The 22186-nt window shown below is 38.3% G+C and overlaps 1 protein-coding gene across 1 annotated transcript in view; it reads left to right on the top strand.

The window, feature by feature from the left end:
- The window catches only part of GSTCD (glutathione S-transferase, C-terminal domain containing), a 172046-nt gene that overhangs the window by 23649 nt on the left and 126211 nt on the right, over positions 1–22186 (top strand). The window contains exons 3-4 of the mRNA XM_006881155.1: positions 4192–4443; positions 11321–11414. Coding sequence (XP_006881217.1) covers positions 4192–4443; positions 11321–11414 — 346 coding nt within the window. The remainder of the gene's footprint in view (positions 1–4191; positions 4444–11320; positions 11415–22186) is intronic.

Genomic DNA, 22186 nt, shown 5'->3' with positions numbered 1-22186 from the left:
TTGACTGTGTGAATCACAAAAAATTGTGGCTAACTTTGAGATGAATGAGAATCCCAGAATACTTCCCTGTACTCGTGTGAAACCTGTACTCAGATCAGGAAGCAATTGTCAGAACAGAGCAAATCACACTGCAAGGTTCAAAATCAGAAAAGGGTGTGCATCATGTATACATCCTATCTTCATAACTTGTTAATCTATATGTGGAACAGATAATTTGCAAGGCTGGACTTTATGCAGAGTTGTGTAGCATCAGGATGGGAAGAAGACTCATCAACAACTTGAATTATGCTGATGATACAACCTTGCTTGCTGAAACTGATGAAGACTTGAAGTGTTTGCCCCAGAAGGACCAGGACTGTAGTCTTCAATATAGATTGAAGCTTAATATCAAGAAGACAAAGATTTTCACTGCTGGACCAATTGGTAGCACCATGATACATGGATAAGAGATTACTGTTAATAGTTTCAGCTTTCTCAGCTTGACAATCAACATTCCTGACAGCTTAAGTCAAGGAATGAAAAGGTGAATTGCATTGGGAAAATCAACTGTCAGGGACCTCTCCAAAGTGCTAAAAAGGAATGATGTCAGTCTTGAGACTAAGGTGCACCTGATTCAGGCCATGATCTTTGCAATATTTTTTATGAATCAGAGAGTTGGACAGTAACTAAGGATGATAGTTGAAGAATTGATGTCTTTGAATTGTGGTGCTAGGAAAGAATCTTGAACATACCATGGACTGACTGCCAAGAAAACAAATAGGTCTGTCTTGGAGAGGGTGAAAGCAACTTTCTCCTTGGAGGCTAGGACTTTGAAGCTCTCTCTCACATACTTTGGGCACGTGGCGAGGAGAGACTGGTCCTTGGCCAGAAGGGTGGAGGGACAGTGCAGGAGAGGAAGACTCTGACTAAGATGGATTGATACAGTGACTGGGGCAATGGGGGTTGGTGTGTAGGAATTAGGTAGACTGGTGCAGGACAGGGCAGGGATCAGAACTGTTGTACAAAGAGTTGCTATGGGTCCCAGGTGACTCAATGGCACATAATAACAATAACTGGTTTACTTATGAAGTTTGTATACATTGTTTTTCACACCAAATCTTTCCCATTTCCTTCACCCCACCCTCCACCTATCAAATTGTGTGACTCTATGATTACTCCCCACCCAACCCCTCTACTCCCCTCCTTCCCTGACTAGGATCCTCATACACGTTCTACAATAATGATCTTAAAACATATTAGTCCCTATGGGCTGAGTTAGTTCACTTAGCATAATGCTCTCCAGTCCCCCCAAGTTAGATAGTGGTTTTCAAAATCATTGCTCCTACATGCTACATAGTATTCCTTAGTGGGAATGTACCGAAATATCTCAGTCTTTTCCATTATGATTGGACATTTGGGCTGTTTCCATGTTCTTATGGTGGTAAATAATGCTGCTATGAACACTGGTGCCTCAGTTCTCATTTTCTTGGCGTATATTCCAACAGTGGAATAGGTGGGCCATGTGCAATTTCTGTGTTCAGCTTTCTGTGTAAATACCAAACTGCCTTCCAGAGTGGTTGTACCATTTTACAATCCCACCAACAATGAATAAGAGTTCCTGTCTCGGCACATCCTCTCCAATATTTATTACTTGCTGACCTATTAAATTTTGCCACTGTTACTGGAGTGAGATAGTATCTCATTGTGGTTTGCATCTCTCTTACTGCCAGTGATTTGGAACATTTCTCCATGTCTATTGGCCATCCATGTATCTTCCTCTGTGAAAATTTCTTTCCCTATCTTTTGCACATTTTCTAATTGTGTTATCAGTCTTTTTCTTGTGGAGGCCCTGTAAGATTCTGTAAACTTTTGATATGAGACCTTTGTCTGAAATGGTATTACCAAATTTTTCCCCTCAGTCAGTGGGTTTCTTTTTACTTTGTTGGAAAACGTTGTTGATGCACGCAGGGATTTAATCTTTAGAAGGTCCCAGTCACCAATTTTACAGATTGTGCATTTCTGGCTGTATTTGTCAGTCTCTTTATACCATAAAGTAGTCCTTCTAAGCTTGATCCCAGTTTTTTTCTTATGAGCTTCATGGTTTTGGCCTTTATTCCAAGATCTGTGATCCACCTTGAGTTCATTTTTGTGTATGATGTGAGACGTAGACCCTGTTTCCACTTTCTGCAGTTAGCAGTCCAGTTGCCAGCACCATTTGTTGAATAGATTTTCTGAAATGTATTGTTTTTTTTAGTTTAGGATATCAGTAGGTGCATAGTTTATTATGCTCATGGTATTTTCTAAAAAATTGTGCAGGCAAAGGAGCAGTAATTTTGTAAATTACTATTTGGGAGGGCCTGAAGAGCATTATGCTAAGTGAACTAACTCAATGTCATAGGACAAATATTGTATAAGATCATTATTGTAGAATGAGTATGAAGATCCAAGGTAGAGGAGGATGGGAGCATAGGGGTGAGGATGGGCAGGGAGGGGAGATGTTAATCATAGGGTTACACAGTTTCACGGATGGAAGAAAGGGTGGGTGAAGGAAATAGGAAAGATCCAGTGTGAAAAACAATATATATGAACTTTGTAAATAAACCAGTATAATTAAAAAAAAAGAAAATTATGCAGAATTTGTATAGAAGTTGAGAAGATTTATTGAAAAACTCATTGAAAAGTCTTCAGGTTTTCTAACTAAAAGTATTTTAGTATATTCATATATTAATGCATGTACAGTATTGGAAATATTAACCTTAAGTATAAGGATGTCTCAATTTTCATATTGTTAAATGACTAAGAAAAACATTGTTAAATGAATGATAAAAATATTGAAATATTTCAAAGAAGTTATGTGCATACATATTTAATTTATAGATAAGCACATGAAAAGATACTCAGCATCATATATCCCTTTTAAATAGTTCTCTCCCTCATCTGTTTAAATGCAGTATATATCATTCCTCCCCTCCTTCTCTGTCTTCCCTCAACCCTGATGTCAGTCCTGTTTTACAACAGTGGTCCTATGCAATTTATCCTTTTGTGACTGAGATATTTCATTCAGCATAATGTTCTCCAGAGTCAACCATTTGTATAATATTTCATGAGTTCCTTGTTTTTCATTGCAGCATAGTATTCCATTGTGTGAATATACCAGAGCTTCTCTATCCAGTCATTTGTTGATGGGCACTTGGGTTGTTTCCAGCTCTTTGCTATTGTGAACAAAGCTGCAATAAACATGGGTGTGCATATATCTACTTGAGTGGTGGTTATGGTTTCTTTAGGGTAAATTCCCAGTAGTGGAATTGCTGGTTCAAATGGTATTTCTATTTGCAACTTTTTGAGAAAACACCGTACAGCCTTCCATAGTAGCTGCACCGTTTTATACTCTCACCAACAGTGAATATGGATTCCAGTTTCTCGACAACCTCGCCAGCATTTGATGTTTGCTGTTCTGTTAAATTTTGCTATTCTTACTCGGGTGAGATAAGATGTAATATATTCATGAATGTGTGCAACAGAAATTTTTATCACTGTCAAAACTTGAAGTAAGTTAAACAATTTAAACAACTGGAGATAAGTACAACATGAGCTACCCAAACAATAGACATCAACACAAAGGAGCAAATGACTGATAAAAGTAAAACATAGATGAATTTCAGGAACATACATGGATCTCAAAAACATACCTACAAATACATGGGTGAATCTCAGGAAAGTTACATAAAAATGTTACATAGTAATGGTACATTAAAAAAGATTAATGTATATTCTGTAACTCCACTTAAGGTAAAATGTAGAGAAGACAAAATTGTAGAAGCAGAGTCACATCAGTCATGGAAACTGAGATTGACTGCAAATAAACACAAGAGAAATTTTTTCGTTGATGGAAATATTCTAAAATTAGATTTTCTAGTTGCTTTGTGGTAAGAAATTGCACTGACAACTAAGAGGTATGTGGTTTGAACCCACCATGGGAGATCCATGGGAGAAAGATGGCAGTCTTCTCCCAGGCAATTTACTGTCTCTGAAAATCCACTAGAGGATCAGGTATGAAAAAGTTCCGATTCAGTGGTACTCAACAACAAGAAGAACCGTGGATGCACAATTGTACAAATTTACTAAAACTCATTGATTGAATGGCTGTGCTTTATACTATGTAAAGTATCTCCTAAGCAAACAACACGTGTGCTTTACTCTTTTCCTTCCTAGGCAATTATCTACAAAAATCTTGCTGAAAAGCTTATAGAATTTCCATTGCTTGCCTCTTGGTACCAGAGGATTCAGGAAGTGCCAAAAGTGAAAACAGCAGCTTCTAAGTGTGGAATCCAGTTTCTTGATTTGCCAGAGTTGTTGACCTCCTCAAATGAGCAGCATCCAAATCCAAGCGAAGTCCCAGGAGTAGAGGAGCAAAATGATCCTTCGTTCATAGGAGGACCAAGACCAACAATGACCAAGTTAATGGTAATTCAGTTATCTTATTAAATTAAAATGGTTCTGCGTGACAGAACTGTGGGAGCTCTGGTGGCCTCATGGACAGAGTTGTGCTGCCAACTCCAAGAACAACAGTCCTGTCCTCCAGCTGCTCTGTGGGATAAAAATGGGCAGTCTCCTTCCATATGTTTTATAACCTCCATAACTCCACTGGAAGGGCAGCTGAGTTGGTCTGACTCAGTGGTACATAACAAGAACATGTGATAACTTTGGTATGAATTTTACCACATTTGGCATTCATATTTTGACATTATATGTGTTCTCAATTTATTTCATTATATCTCTCATAAGTAATTCTTGCCCATGTTATTTCTACTAGTCATCTGCATTCACATAAAATATCAGTTCAAACTCAAAATTAAAAGTAATTACTGTAGCGTAATAACTGACTTTCAGCTGACCCTCCAGTGAGTTTCTGAGCCTGTAAATTGTACAGGACATTGTTTGTATTTCTTCTGAAGGGTTGCTGGTTGTTTTAAATTGACAGAATTGTTACCTCTTGGATAGCAGTATGACTCCTATGTACTATGCCACCAGAGCTCCGCTCATATTAGATATTTATAATAATATATATCTTCATAGTAAAAGAATAAGTTTTAAGAAAGTAGTTTTAATTTTTTAAATATTTCTGTATATTCAATACACTGACAAATGTATTGTCATAATTTGGGTCAATCCTTTGTATTTTGTGATGATCATTTGAAGTTAAATACATATTCAAATGGATATGTTGATCTACTTAAACGGATTTTATCTATACTTAGGAATTTTGGAATTTATTTAAACTTTGTTTTACTTTTTTAAATGCCTTTGTTGTATAATACTGGCTTTGAGAATCCTAGTGTTAGAGATACTGTTGTTTGGTGCCGTCAAGTTGACTCTGACTCCGAACAACACTGGGAACAACAGATCTGAATTAGTTGCTGTTTTATGGCCTCCTCACAATTTCTGTTATGCTTAAGCCCATTGTTACAGGCATTGTTATTCTCCTTGGGAATCTTCCTCTCCTTCTCTGACCCTCCACCTTTCCAAACATTATGTCTCTTTCCAATGACTGTCCCTTCCTGACAACCATCCTCACCTCTAGAGAGTGGAAGACCCTCAACCAGGTGGATTCACATGGTGACTGCTGTGATGAGCTCTTGTGTGTCAAGAAGTGTGAGGATGGCACAGAAAAGAACAGGATTCAATTTTGTTCATAGGGTCACTAGGAGTCATACTCAACTCGAGGGCACCTAACAGCAACAACAGCCTCTAAGGCACAGAGTGGTTGCACTTCCTCCAGGACATATTTTTTGTTCTTTTTGATAGTCCATAATATATTCAGTATTCTTCTCCATAGACATAATGTGGTGATTCCTCTTTCTTCCTTATTCTTTGTCCAACTTTCAAATGCATATGAAGAAGTTGAAAACACCATGGCTTGCATCAATCTTTAAACTGACATCCTTTCTCTTTAGCACTTGAGAGAGCTCTATAAGAGCAGATTTTCCCAGTGCAACATGACTTTTGGTTTTTTTGACTGCTGTTACCATGGGTATTGTGGCATTTATCTTTCAGTTTGACTTTTCTTTGCCATTATTTGCCTTTGCTATGTAGATGGACAGGAATATGTGAATGGGGCATTAGCCTGTTCACAAGGGGATTGGCCACTCCTAGTCCACAAGAGGACTGGACAATCTCAACAGTCTACAAGGGGATTAACTAGTTTCACCATTGAATTAGCAAGCCAGCAACTAGAGACAGACAGCTCTTCTGGTACCATTGAAAAAACAAGAGAATGTAAGATGCCCTTGTTGCTCCACTAAACCTATAGCAGCAACATCTATGGTCCAACTGGGGACTTAACATGAGATGAGACCTTGTGGGGTAATGCAGAGCTAACATTGTTAGGACTGAGAACTTAGACAACTGGAGGTAGAAAGCCAATATTGGCAGGATTGAGAACTTGGCAACACTGACTGGCAAAAGCTTAAGGCTGAGGTGACTGAGTGCACATCTCAGAAGCTGTCTTAACTGTAGTCTTTAGTTAATCTGGATTATAGCCTTTGACTTCCTCAATATGTGGTCTGTGAGCTATCACTTCAGATTTTGGATCCAACAAAGCAGTAATACTGATGGTGAGATTAATAGATAGAGGTATGGGAGTGTAGGGACATGCCTGACATTATGGGAATTGGTTTTGTGTTACTGATGCTGTTGACAGGGACAGTTCCCCTTTATGAAGATAATAAAGGTCAGACGTGGCCGTCCCCAAATAGTCTTTGCTCTTTTTTACAGATGTTGATTGTGGATCCAAGTAAAATGACGACTTTAGTTTCTTCTCCTAGTGGTTTGGTGTATAACTTATCAGGCTGCTAACCAAAAGATCAGCAGCTTATATCTACCAGCTGCTCCTTAGAAGAAAGATCCAGAATCTGCTCTTATAAAGATTTATAGCCCCAGAAGTCCAATGGAGGGTGGCTTTAAGTTGGAACTGACTCAACAGTAATAATTAGTGGGATAATAAGAATGTATACTATACTGAGTCATTGTATAGAAAGGAATTGACAGATACAGTTACAGAAGAATTTAATAAAATAGCATTTGAGCCAGAGCCTATGGTGATGAAGGCAGAAGTTCAAGCTGCTTTGAAAGAAATAGCAAAAACCAAAGCCCCCGGAATAGATGGTATACCAATTGACATATTTCAGCTAACAGATGCTGCCCTGGATGTGCTTACCAAGCTGTGCCAAGAAATCTGGAGAACAATCACTTGGCCAACTGACTGGAAGAGGTCTGTATTTGTTCCCATCCCAAAGAAGGGCGACCCAACTGAGTGTGGAAACTACAGAACAATATCATTGATTTCACATGCAAGCAAGATTCTACTGAAGATTATCCAAAAATGACCGGAACAGTACATCAGCAGAGAACTGCCAGAAGTCCAGGCTGGGTTTAGAAGGGGTTGTGGTACTAGGGATATTGTAGCTGATGTTAGATGGATCTTAGCGGAAAGCAGAGAATACCAGAAGAATGTCTATCTGTGTTTCATTGATTATGCAAAGGCATTTGACTGTGTGGATCATAAAAAACTGTGGCTGACTCTGAGAAGAATGGGAATTCCAGAACATTTAATCGTGCTAATGCGAAACCTATACTTGGACCAAGAGGCAGTCGTCAGAACAGAGCAGGGCAACACTGCATGGTTCAAAATTGGGAAGGGTGTATGCCAGGGATGTGTCCTATCTCCATACCTTTTCAACCTCTATGCAGAGCAGATTATCCGAGAGGCTGGGCTCTATAAGGAAAAGCATGGAGTTAGGATTGGTGGACGATCTATCAACAATCTGCGTTATGCAGATGACACAACCCTGCTTGCTGAAACTGAGGAGGATCTCATGCACTTACTGCAGAGGGTCAAGGACTGCAGCCTTCAATATGGACTGAAGGCTCAATGTCAAGAAGACAAAAATTCTCACGGTAGCATCAGGATGGATGGTGAAGAGATTGAGATTGTTCACAGCTTCAGTTTTCTCGGCTCCACAGTCAACACTCTTGGCACCAGCAGCCAGGAAATCAAAAAACATATTGTGATGGGAAAGTCTGCAGTTAGGGACCTCTCTAAAGTACTCAAGAGCAACGGTGTCTCTCTGGAGACTAAGGTGCGCCTGATACAGGCCATGGTTTTGGCAATCACTTGTTATGCATCAGAGAGTTGGACAGTGACTAGGGAGGATAGAAGAAGAATTGACGCCTTTGAGCTGTGGTGCTGGAGAAGAGTATTGAATGTACTATGGACTGCCAAGAAACCAAACAGATTCACCCTGGAGAGGGTTAAACCAGGCTGCTTCTTGGAGGCAAGGATTCTGGGGCTTCGTCTGACATACTTTGGACATGTTGTAAGGAGAGACAGGTCTTTGGAGAGGGACATGATGCTGTGTAGAGTGGAGGGACAGCACAGGAGGGGAAGACCCTCTATGAGGTGGATTGACTCAGTGACTGGGGTAATTGGGATGGGTGTGTCAGAGGCAATGAGATTGGCACAGGATAGAGCAGGGTTTAGGGCTTTTGTACATAGAGTCGCTATGAGTCGCAAAGGACTGGATGGCACATAACAACAACAACAACTATTAATTTTCCCTGTTAGAGATAAGATTTGTTCCTAGTAGTGCTGATTGAACTAACAATGAAAAAGAGGAAGACCCTAAACAAGAAGGACTGACAGGGAGGGAGATTACAGCAATGGTTTGAGCATAGCAGAGATCTTGAGGATAGTAGAGCATAGGGCAAGGTTTCAATCTATTGTTCACAGAGTTGCTAGGAGTTAACTTGACAGCACCTAACAACGATAAAAATGGTACTAATTAGAGAAGTTTTCATTATTTTCCTGGTCATTCAAAACAGTCTATACAATTGTATTTTTTGTCATACTAGTTGAAGAATATTTTATGGAAGAAACTATATTAGGTAATTTGATCTATTCCTTTGAGTTACATTGGAAAAATATATTATTATATTGCTCTGTTTGAGTTGGGAGGTGTTTGATTTTTATAGCTGACAGAGAGCTTGTAGATTTATAAAAGCATAAGAGTATTTTAGCTATGTGTCTTTTCAGATGTGTGTCTTTCTTAAGTAAGTCAGTTCCCTGTATCTCTAAACCTATAGAGTGAATAACATTCTCTCATTGCCATTAAGTTGAAACCTGCTGACCCTCCAGCAGGTTTTCAGATGCTGCAAATTGCATGAGAAGAGATTGCTTATCTTTCTCCCTTAGAGCAGCTCATTGATTTGAACCACCAGAGAAATGCCACCTTTGGGATAACAATGCAGTTCCCTACCCCCTAGGCTATCAGAGCTCAGCTGTACCTCTAGGCCCATGGAAAGAATCTTTGTACTTTTCCTTTGGCATCTAGAAAATAATCCCACAATCTGATATAAACAAGTTAAGGATGAATTCTTAGGAATTTTTCTGAGTATGGCATTCTTGGAGGAAAAAAATACATGAACCATGGCTATCTATCCTAGGGACCTAGGACCCAGAATGCTGTTGAAAGGAGTTTGTGAATCCTTATATGCCATATTATTGTTTATAGATCCAACAACAAATGTTTGACTTCTAATATAAAGAAGCAGCTTGAAAAACTTCTTGATATGTTGAAAAAGTACCCTTACTCCTAAAAAGAATTAGGCTTAACCATAAAAATCCCTCTTCTAGACACATTGTGGCTTCTTTTATAAATCTTGTTCTGGGTGATGTTATTGGAGCTTTTGGGTGCCATTGAGTCAACTTACTCACTTGTAAGGTGCTGTGTGTGCAACAGATGAAAACCCTGTCTGACTGAGATATTTCACTCAGCATAATGTCCTCGAGGGTCACTCATGTTGTGTAATATTTTATGAGTTCCCTGCATACCACCACTGTTATAAAAGAGCATTGACATGGGAATTGGGGGGTAATTAAGAAAAGAGGGGATAAATAATACTGCATTGGAACAGATGAAGGAAAGAACTGTTTAAAAGGAATGTATGATTAGGCATTGTACATATGACAAGAGCCCAAAGAAGACTCAGTGAAGCAGGGAAGGGAGGTAATTGTGCAACAAGGAATGGATTCTTTTTTTTTTTAAGTGAGCTAGAGGAGGGGAATGAGAAGTAGATATAAAAAAAATTTCCCATAATGAATGAATGAAAATCCAACTTTTCTGTAAACTTTTGTTAAAATTGCAATTAAAATTAAAAATTTTCTTTAAAAAAGCAACTACATACGCAACACCCCGTCTGAAACTGTGCCACTGTCGTAAGTTCCACTGTGTCTATTGTTGCAATCACTGCCTCAGTCCATCTTGCAGGAAGTCTTCCTGTACTTGTCCAAGTATGGTGTCCTTTTCCAGTGACTGGCTCTTCCTAATAACATGCCCAAAGTAGGTAAGATGAAGTCTCACCATCTTTGATTATAAAGCAACTCCCCGACTGTGCTGCTTCTAAGACAGATTTATTTATTCTTTTAGCAGTCCATAGTACATTCTTGGAAGCAGGAGTGGCATCCACTTCCTAAACAACATCCCTCTGGAAACTCTATGAATTTTGATAAATGTCGATAGTTAGAGAAAGGCTTCAGGCCTTTTGTTCTTGGGGTCGCTGTGAGTCATGCTCAACTCAATGGCAATCAACAACAACAACAATAGTACATTCAGTGTTCTTTGCCAACACTGCAATTCAAAGGCATCCATTCTTTCTTATTCACTGTCCAAATTTCATAATCATAAAGCCATTACAACCATGGGTTGGATCAGACATACCGTAGGCTTTAAGCTGAGGCTCTTGCTCTTTAGCACTTGAAAAGGGCCCTTGACGGAAGATGTTCCTAATGCAATATGTCATTGGGTTTCTTGACACTTGCTTCATTGGATGCTGACTGTGGAGCCAGGTAAAATGAAACAATTGACCACTTCAATCTTTTGGTCATTTGTCCTGATGCTGCGTGTGCTGAATCAGTTTATGGTGATCTCTGTGTGGATTGCTTTTGGAAATATTTTTATCCTGAGGAAACTCCCTATATTTCTATATTTGTTGCTTTCTCATACTACCAGGAAGTTAAAATAGTTGTTATTTTTATTGTCTCATAAAAAAATAAAAGGTAACCTGAAAAGGTTCAGAGTCGCTATTAGCTGTACAAAGTAGCACTTAACAAAAACAAGATGTTGTGAAAAAATAAACAAGATACCTTAAGTCTCTGTGTTTGTAATTCTTTTGGGGAATTCTTAACAGTTGTTGCTATGCTCTTTTCTAGGAGAAATTTTACTTTCTAGATGTAGCAGGAGTTTATGAGAACTTTGATTTGGAAAGGGTCTGTTTCATTTTCTAGGAAAAAGGCATTGAAGTGATGTTCTCTCCCCATCCATGTCCTACCTGGACCCTTGACTGGAATAGTCTTCCTGCAGCTGTCAGCCCAAAGGAAGGTGAGTTTTTTGGTATTCATTTTCTCTTTAAATTTTTATTTATTATTTGGAAATACTGTTCAGATCTGTCTTTTCATTTCCTTGATTCTTTCATAATATCCTGTGTTTATGATTCATTGGTTTTTATTTCTGTTTTATGAAAATTTCCTACTTATGCATTCACTTGCTTACTCATTTTGGTTGAGTCCTCTCTGACTCTCTAGCAGATTTTCAGAAGCTTGAGAAATTGTATATGAGAGGAAACTGACCATCTTTCTTGCTAGAAGCTGCCAGTGATCTCATACCAACAGAGATTCACTGTCTCTCGGTTACCAGTGTAAATCCATGTGGACTGTGACATCTTAAAGAATATTCAGACTTTTTTCCTTCATTTTGCTACCATTGCTTCATCAACTATGCCTTTTAAAAATTTCCTCTTATTCAAGTATTTTTAAGGAAATCTGAGACATGTCATCTTTTAGTACACACATCTAAAATTATATCATCTTCTTACCTAATCATAATGCTACGATCACACCTTTTATTAGGAACGAGAGCTTACTGATTAAATGGAATGAGATCCCTCATCCATATTCAGTTTTCCCAATTTATTTATACAGTTGTTTGAAAAAAATGCCTTCTACAATAACGTTCTTATATTTAAATGGTTATATTTTTCTTTTCTACACATTGGGTTTTGTTATTTTTATTTTTAATGACATTTATTTTGATCATGTTTCAGTTTCCTCTTCTTTTACAATTCTTGTGCACAGTTACTATAGATTCTGTTATTTCTTATGGCTAATGTTCATAGCAGTATAATTATGTTGTTTGGTTTTCGTGCTGACTTTCATGCCTGGTTTTATGTAGTAATGTTTATTCTAACTGTACTATGCCAGGGGTAAAAGATTAGGCTCTGTACTACTTCTCCTGTTAAAATGTAGGTTCCTATTGCCAAAAATATTTCGAGCAATACAAGATCAGTGTAGATTATTGTGCTACTTTTCAGTTCTTCATTTTGAGGGGGAGAAAATAAAAATCACACCTGTGGATTTTCTGTACTCTCAGAATTCCAGATAGATATTTAAAGGCTGCTTATGGAATTTTGAGTGTGATATGCAGATGGTCATTGAAGCATATGTCTTCCTTTCTCATCAACTCCTCGGTAATACTTCCTAATATGCCTGTAACCCACCCATCAATTCTCTCTGCCAGTCAAGGAAATAATTTTGAATTGATAATTTGGAATCAATGCTTTTGCAACGAAATAAATATTTTTAAGCTTAGTACACAACTAATCTGTTACTTTGTTGTACTGTGTTTGCTTCCCTGTTGCTGTAATTCTGGAACCTGGGCCTCTGGTATTTCAATGACAGCAGGGTCATTCATGATGGACAGGTTTCAGCCAAGCTTCCAGACGAAAATAAACTTGGAAAAAGGTCTTTACTATCTAATCATGAAAAAGCGTGGCCATGAAAATTATAAAAACAACAGTTCACTGTCTGGTGTAGAACTGAAAGGTTAGAAGACTCTCAAAATATGGCTAGAGAAGAGCTGCCTCCTCGGAGTAGAATCAACCTTAATGATGCAAATGGAGAAAAGCTTTCATCACCTTCACTTGTTGATGTAGCAATACTTAAAGTGAGAGAGGAAGCAGCTGCAAGCATCCAATTAGTTATTGGACTATGAAATGTACAAAGTATGAATCTAGGAAAATGAGAAGCTATCAAAACACATAAAGACATAAACGCATACTGAACACATAAAGATTGATATCTTAGACAATAATGCGATGGAATAAACTGCCGTTGGCCGTTTTCAATCAGACAGTCATATAAGCTATACCTGTTGTGTTGTTGTGTGCCGTTGAGCCCATCCTGACCCATAGCTGACTCTCCAGCCCAGCAGATTTTCAGAGGTAGTTTAATCGCACAAGAGGAGATTGCCCGTCCTTCTTCCTTGGAGCAGCTGCTGGATTTGAACTGTGAATATGAACAGACGCCTTCGGGATTGCAGGGCAGTTTCTTACCACTACGTTTTAGAGTCTCTTCTGATGTTTATTTTGGCCTTTTTCTTTATTTCCAATCTTTTTCTTGCCTTTTGCTTTCTTCAAATATGAGGTCCTCAAGGTCATCCCATAACTTATCTGGTCATTAGTGATTAAAGACTTAAATCTGTTTTACAACAATAACTCTTTATCAACACAGAGTGATCCCCCATTGGGTTTCCAAGGTTAATATTGGCATGGAAGGAGATTGCCTATCTTTCTTCTACAAAGCTGCTGCTGGATTCTAACTGCCAAAGGAGCTTGGTCTTTGCCTAGCAGCACAACGCTGTACAGACTGGGCTGATGGTATTAATTTGAGTTCAGTGTTTTATCTTGGCTCTCATGGATTTGCTTTAATTTCTTGAGCTTTGCATTGAACTAGCATATGAACAATTGAAGTTCTGATCCAGAGCGGCCCTCTCTCGTTGTTCTGACTGATGATATTGAGCTTTTTCATAGTCTCTTTCCACAGAGGTAGTTGAATTGATTCCCATGTATTCCATTCAGGAAGGTCCAAATGTGTATCTGCCATTTATATTTGAAGAAGAACAGCATTGGGCTAGGCATAGGTTTCACATGAGCACAATTAAGTGTTCTGTCATTTCCATTCTTCTCAAAGCTAGCCACGATATGTTAAATTTGAAATTTCTCCTAACCCAGCATGACCTCATCAACCATACTGGAGGAAAGAGAATCAGGAAAATGAAACTTCGAGAAGATAAAAGAACCATGAAGATGGTTTGTTTAGATGTTGCTATAATCTCTCTTACTTTTTGTTTGAAGTTCTGTAGTCTTTGATGCAATTGAGTATATGTGAGTCATGTTGTTTTTGAGAATTACAAGAGAATCGCTTGTCCTAGGGAGACAGATAAGGAGGTGGTGGATAACCTTAAACATCACTACACATTCATTCTCCTTTACTAATTGAATGCTTGCTGCAGAAAGTCAAGGACTGCAGCCTCCTATATGGATTGAAGCTCAACATCAAGAAAGCAAAGATTCTCACCACTGGGCCAATTGACAGCATCAGTATGGATGATGAAGTTAACAGTTTTAGTTTACTTGGCTCCACAGTCAACACTCACAGTATCAGCAGCCAGGAAATCAAGAGATGAAGTGCATTGGGAAAGTAAACTGTGAGGGACCTCTCAAGAGTACTGAAAAGCAACGATGTCAGTCTGGAGACTAAGGTGCACCTGATCCAATCTATAGTCTTTACAATTACGTGCTATGCATCAGAGAATTGGACAGTGAATAGGGATGAGAGAGAGAGAATTGATGTCTTTGAGCTGTGGTGCTGGAGAAGAGTGTTGAATATACCATGGACTGCTAGGAGAACAAACAGGTTTGTTCTGGAGAAGGTGAAGCCAGAATGCTCCTTGGAGTCAAGGATTCTGAAGCTTCGTCTGATATACTTTGGGCATGTTGCAAGCAGGGACTGGTCCTTGGAGAGGGATATCATGTTTGGGAGAGTGGAAGGACGGCAAAGGAGAGGAAGACCTTTGATGAGATGGATTGATTCTGTGACTGGAGTGGTGGGAATGAGTGCATTTGAGATGGCTAAGTTGGCACAGGATAGAACAGTGTTTAGGGCTCTTGTACATAGGGTCGCTATGAGTAGAAAGTGACTTGATTGCACATAACAACAACAACAACAATTGAGATAAAATAAAAACAATTATAATGGAAGAGCTTTAGTAGAAGATTAAAAGATTTTTGTGTTGTGTGCTGTGTACCATAGAGTCTGATCTGACTCATTGTTGACCCTCCAGCAGGTTTTCAGAGGCAGTTAATTGTTGGGGAGGAAATTTTCCATCCTGAGAGCAACTGGTGGCTTCTAACCACGTGCCTTTAGGATTGCAGGGCAGCTACTTGCCACTAAGCCACCAGAGCTCCTTAAACCCAGTGGATTTCATTTACTTGTGATAGACATGCATAATATTTTACAAATATTGTTAGCTAGTACATCTTAGCTTCTGTTAAATGTCTATTCAGAGCAATTAATTTGGGAAGCTGGATTACATGAAGAAGAATTTGACTAGGGTTGGAAGAAGGTTTATGAACAACCTGCATTATTTAGATTGCACAACTTTACTTGCAGAAAGTGAAGAAGTCTTGAAGCACTTGCTGCTGAAAATCAAAGACTGTAACCTTCAACATGGGTTATACATAAACATGAAGAAAACAAAATTCTTTCCCAGTAGATGGACCAATGAGCAATATATCATGATAAATGGAGAAAAGGATTGAAATTGTCAAGGATTTCATATTACTTGGATCCACAATTAATACTGTTTTATTTTCAATCAAGAAATTAAAAGATGTATTGGAAAATCTCCTGCCAAGGACTTCTCCCAAGTGCTGAAGAATAAGGATGCCCGTTTGTGGATTAAGGTGTGCTTGATCCAAACCATGATCTTTTTACTTAACCTGGTAGGTTAAGTAAAGTTGAACAATGAATAAGGAAGAATGAAGAAAAGTCCATGTCTTTGAATTGTAGTGTTGCAGAAGAGTATTGAATATGCCATAAACTGTCAGAAGAACGTACAAATCTGTTTTGGAGGAAGTGCAAGCAGAGTGCTCCTTAGAGGCAAAGATGGTGAAACTTTTGTCTCACATATATTTCAGGAGGGGCCACTCATTGGAAAAAGTCATGCTGGGAAAAGTAAAGTGTCAGGAAAGAGAGAAGACCTTCACTAATAAGATGGATTGATGCAGTGACTACAACGAGCCTGAGAATGGCAAAGATAATGAGGATGGTGCAAGATAGGGAAAGGTTCAGATCTCTTGTTCATGTTTGTGCTGATGACTCAATGGCACTTAATGACAGCAGCCTTCTCTGGAGATCAAGAAACCTTGATGGTGTAGTGCATAAAGGGTTGGGCTGGTAACTCATAGAACCCATTAGCCACCAGCTGCTCTGCAGAAGATTTGCAGCATATAAAAATGACATCATTGGGAACCTGATGGCAGTTGACTAGGAGTCAGACTCAATTTGCCAGCCAGAGATTTAGTTTGGTTCTATGTAGATCGTGATTAGGTTTATGGTTCTAAGGGAATATGCAATTAAAAAAAAATTCTTCTGATAGATAATCTTAGTAGTTTAATAATATTTTTACAGCCTCAGAATCCTGATGGAGGATTATGGTGAATTGCAATTGATTTGATAATGGTAGGTTTCGCTTTTGTTTAGTTATCCCTAATATGGTTAACTATGATTTTACACTTAAAAATTTACCTGAATGAGAATCCTTTCTGTAAAAATGCTTAGAGCTGTTTTTTACTTGTATCTCTGAAATATTTGGTGTTGAAAGGAATGAGTAGATCCTTGACTTAGAAAAAAAAAATAAGGTAGTGCTATGTAAGATACCTAGAAAAAAAATTTCACTGTCTTTATTCCCACTCCTTTGTTGTAGATGCACATACCTACAAACCATCAGTTGACTCCTCTTGAGACATTTGGTAGCTATGAATATTTCTAATTTAGGCCAATTATACTAGAAAATTTAAAAATATTTTCATACTATATGTATTTTTTCCTTCTTGCAAACGTAAGGGTTTGTTCACAAACCGTAATTTTTTTATCACACTAGATAATGAGATTAGCAAATATTTTCTTTTTTAAATTTTAAAAATAGTTTGGAGCAAGGTAATACCAGCATATATTCTTCTCCTAAGTTTTTTATGATATTAAATAACTTTAGATTATAAGACTGCTACATTTTGAAGTTTTTAACATTTAAAATAATAAAAACACACCAAGAAAAATGAGAAAGCAAAGGTTTTTGAGATTGTTGGGTTTTTTCCTTTTCAACTTTTCTGGGAAAAATATCCCTAACATAAATGTTTTTCATTTCTCTAAGTTATACTTAGCTATGAAATTCAAAACATGACCATTTTTGACTCAAAACTCGAAAAATTTTTAACAGTTTTTTCTTTTGTCGAGTGAGGATCTCAACAAGCTTTTTAGTACATGTTAAAATTAATACAATTTTAAAATTTAAACTGTATTAAAATATGAAACTTAATGCCTCTTAATGAATGTCGTTATCTAAAGTCTATATATCTATATGTGCCTACATCTATGTGTATCTATATACACCTATGTATGAAGTGACTGGGCTTGTGCCTACCACCTCTGTAGTAAGTAAATGCTCTTTGTTTTGTTTTGTTTTCATTACTAGTGTCTTATATTAATCAGGATTTTTATCAAGTTAATCTTTGTCTTTGGGATTTGCAAACATTACCATAAAAAGTGAAACATTTCCGCTAATGCTTTCACTTTAATATTTGGATTTTTTGTTTGTTTACTTCTTCTTGTTACATCTTCCTTTTTCAGTATTTATTTCCTCTTCAAAATCCTTTAACTGCTGGTTTTTACATTCCTCTTCTTCATGATTTATAAACTGTTTACAGTGATGATAAAGTCTAAGTAAAGCATGCTTGCCATGTCAGTGATTTCCCAGCATTCTCTTCTTCCATATTTTGTCCCAAGAAGAAACAATGCACTCTTACTTTCCTTTTCTGCTGCTAACGTGCTGTAAGGTCTACTTTCACCCTGTTTTTCCAGAAGTCCTTCCTCCTCAGCCCTCTTCCTTCTTTTCATTTTGACTCTTGCATGGCCCACTTTATACCAGCTATGCCTCTTACTGCCTTAATAAACCTTTCCCCTTTGTTTTGCTAAAAAAAACAAAACAAAACAAACAAACCAAAAATAAACCCACCAATCCAAACAACCAAACCAAATGAAAAAAAGATATAAGGCCCCAATAACACTAAAGAGTGTTATAATTCTTTTAGAAATCACATAATGTTATTATAGCTCATCTGTTATAGCTATTGCCAGGGCAGACAGGCTTTGAGGAGATCATTACCCACAAGCTGAATCAGAGCTGTCTTATAGATCATCTACATTAAGATGCTAGGATATTAGTGATAACTGTTGGATGCATACACAGGCAATTCAATTGTCCTGTGTCCTCAGAGTTGACATTGCCCAGTATTCTACCCCTTATGACTCCCAATACCTACACTGACATCAAATCCATGCAATAGACCATGCTACAGTCTGTTACATGGCAATATTTTGCACTAAATCATAACATGGAACATCTGTAAATGTTAACTTCAGAAGATTAAGTGCTACAACATTGTATGTAGATATTTCTAACAAAAGTTTAAAAAACCTAGAGCTATGTAAATATGAATTATCATAACTTGACCACCTGTACATAATGTGTGAACGTATGTGTTGTTAGGTGCAGTAAAGTCAATTCTAGCACATTGTGACAGAATGTTGCTATTGTTATTGTGCCACCAATTAGGAACTGACTCATGATTGATCCTCTAGCAGGTTTTCAGAGATTGCCCATCTGCAGAGCAACTGGTGCATTAAAAGTATGACTTTGGGTTAACAGCACAGATGCTTACCACTGGGTACCCAGAACTCCATATGACAGAGTAGAGCTACACAATAGAGTTTCTTGGTCTTTAGTTTTTATGAGAACAAATTGATTACCATGTATTTATTTCACAAAAAACTCGTAAGACCTTGGAGGGAGTAAGTTTTTTGGGGTTTTTCCCCTCCTCTTTTTTTCTCTATGTTGGCTGGGGACTGGCTCTGGAGTGTTTGGTTGGCTGGAAGCCTCTTGGTGGAGCCAATGAGAGCCCATTTTGCAGCCCTGGGGTCTTTGAAAGTTAATTTAGGGTCTTTGAAAACTCATGTGCCTTGGAGGAATAAGTTTCTTTTCTCTCTTTTTTTCTCTGTGTTGGCTGGGGACTGGCTCTACAGCGTTTAGTTGGCTGGAAGCTTCTTATTCGAGCCAATGAGAGCCCACTTTGCAGGCTTGGGGTCTTTGAAAAATCATCTGGGCCCTTGGGCCTCGTTTTAATTGTCTTTGAAATGTGCCATAATGGTTACACATGATTGACAGTGTTTGGTAGAGCTCACTGATTAAGACAGGCTTGGAAGCAGGAGTGGCATCCACTTCCTAAACATGCCTGTGGAAACTCTGTGAACTTAGAGGGAGGACAATAGTTCTTTTATTTATAGGGTCGGTACTAGATGGCACTTTACAACAACACATAATACCAAAGCCAAATGAATTTTGGAGTTGGATGAAACAGCTGGACTCTGTAAGATGGTACTCTTGTTTTGGTTGAGGATCTGTGTGGACTGTTTTTATTTAAACTTCTTGTTTAGAGTCAACAAGACCTCCTGGAGGGCCCTTGTATTTAAAAGTTGGGCTGAGAGATTATATTTTGATCCCCTTTACTATATTTTGACGGAATATTCTTCTAAGTCATACAACACTCTGGTCAGTTTGCTATGGTGAGATAATCTGGGTTTGCTGTGACACAAAATCTTGTGCCATCCATTTAGTTCTCAAAAGCCATAGTGGAACAATTATGGCATAGGTATGCCAAACACCATAATGGCTACCGATCATGAATAGAGTTTGGTGGAGGTCCAAGACTAATTCAAGTTTGGAAACAGGAGTGACATCCACTTCCTAAACCACATGCTTCTGGAAACCATGAACTTGGAGAAACAATGATGGTTGTAGAGGGGCCTCAGGCCTTTTGTTTATATGTCATGGCTTTTGATTGCCTTGACTTGAGCATGGTATGAACAAAAAGCCTGAAGCACCTCTATTGACATTTATCAAAGTTCATAGAGTTTCTGGAGGCATGTTATTTGGGAAGTGGATGCCACTCCTGCCTCCTTTCTAGATACATAGATAGATAGATAGATAGATAGATAGATAGATAGATAGATAGATAGATAGATGATATATATGTCTCCCTTGTATTTAAAAGTCGGTTTGGCCCAAGGGTTTAGTGTTATTTTTATTATTTTATTATTCTTCTAAGTTATATAGTACTCCTCTGCCCATTTGCTGCACTGAGGTAATCTGGGTTTGCTGTGATGCTGAACCTTGTGCCATTGGGGAGGTCAAATGTCATAATGACTGCCCATGGTGGGCAGTGTTTGGTGGAGCTCCCAGTTTAAGACAGATTTGGAAGCAGGAGTGGCATCCACTTCCTAAAACACATGCCTCTGGAAACTCTATGAACATGGAGAAATGATGATAATTATAGAAGGGCTTCAACCCTTTTGGTTCATAGGCTTTTGTTCAAGCTGTGCTTGACTTGATAGCAATAAACCATAACAACAACAACAACAATATTTATCTTACACACTCACAAACACACACATATACACAAATGTACACATATATAGAATTCATACTGTTCTTGTTAAGTTACCTGAGACTCATAGTGACCCTCTCTCAGTACAATAGCTCTGACCTCTGCCCTATTCTGACCCAACTTCACTGACTCCAACACATCTAATCCCGTTGCCCCAATCACCATGTTAATCCATCTTATCCAGGGTCTTCCTTTCATGCACTGTCGCTCCACCCTTCCAAACATGATGTCCTTTTCCAAGGAAAGGACCCTCTTGGTCATGTGCCCAAAGTATGTGAGATGGAGCTTCAAAATCCTAGTCTCTGAGGAGAAACTTGGTTTCACCCACTCCAAGATGATCTCTTTGTTCTCCTTGCTGTCTATAGTACATTCAATACTCTTCTCCAGGACCAGAACTCAAAGGCATTGGTTCTTGGATCAAGTACATCTTAAGCTCTAGATTGACATCATTGCTTTTGAGTACTTTGGAGAGGTTTCTGACATCACATTTCCCCAATAAAATTAATTTTCTGATTTCCTGACTGCTGGTGACTCCTTAACAACCTGCATTATGCAAATGACATAACCTTGTTTATAGATTGAAGCACTTGCAGCAGAAGATCAAAGACTACAGTCTTCAATGTGGGTTACAATTCAACACAAGTAAACAGAAATCACCACTGGACTAATAGACAAAGTCATGATAGATGGTAAAAAAAGATTGAAGTTATCAACAATCATTTTACTTAGATACACAGGCAACATCCTTGTTAGCAGCAATCAAGAAACCATAGATGTGTTGCATTTGAGAAATCTGCTGTCAAGGACCTCTCCAAAGTTTCAAAGAGCAAACAAAGCAGTTTAAACACTAAAATGTGCCTGATCAAAAGCACGATCTTTTCACTTACTTCCTGTGCATCTGAAATGTAGACAATGAATAAGGATAAAAAGAAGAATTCACATTTTTAAGTTGTTGAATACCATTGAGTTGGTAACTACTCATAACTGACCTTCCAGTGGGTTTTCAGAGGCAGTAAATTGTACAGGAGGAGATTACTGATCCTCCTGTGGAGCAGCTACTAGATTTGAACTGTGTGCCTTTGGTATTGCAGCACAACTTCTTACCATTAGGCCGGAGCTCCAGTTTGAATTGTGGTGTTGGCCAATCCCGAAAGTATGCCACCAGCTGCTCCGTGGGAAAAGGATGGGCAATCTCCTCCTGTGCAATTAACTGCCTCTAAAAACCCTCAGAGGGTCAGCTGTGGGTCACTTCTGACTTGACAATACACAACAACAAACAAAGAAGTAAATCTGTCTTGAAGGAAGTACAACTAGAGTGCTTCTCAGAGGCAAAAGAAGAGTGAAGCTTCATCTCACTTACTTTGGGCATATCTCCAGGAGAAAGTAATTCTTAAAGAGTGACATCATGCTAGGAAAGTTAGAGATTCAGTGAAAGAGAGGAAAACCCACGACAAGCTATACTGACACAATTGGCTTGAGCATCACAGAGATATTGAGGAAGGTGCAGCATAGGGCAGGGTTAAGATCTTTTGTT

Source organism: Elephantulus edwardii, unplaced genomic scaffold, assembly GCF_000299155.1.
Source record: "Elephantulus edwardii isolate Elephantulus edwardi_28Jun2011 unplaced genomic scaffold, EleEdw1.0 scaffold00012, whole genome shotgun sequence".
Taxonomy (NCBI): Eukaryota; Metazoa; Chordata; class Mammalia; order Macroscelidea; family Macroscelididae; genus Elephantulus; species Elephantulus edwardii.
This window is presented reverse-complemented; position numbering and strand designations above follow the sequence as displayed.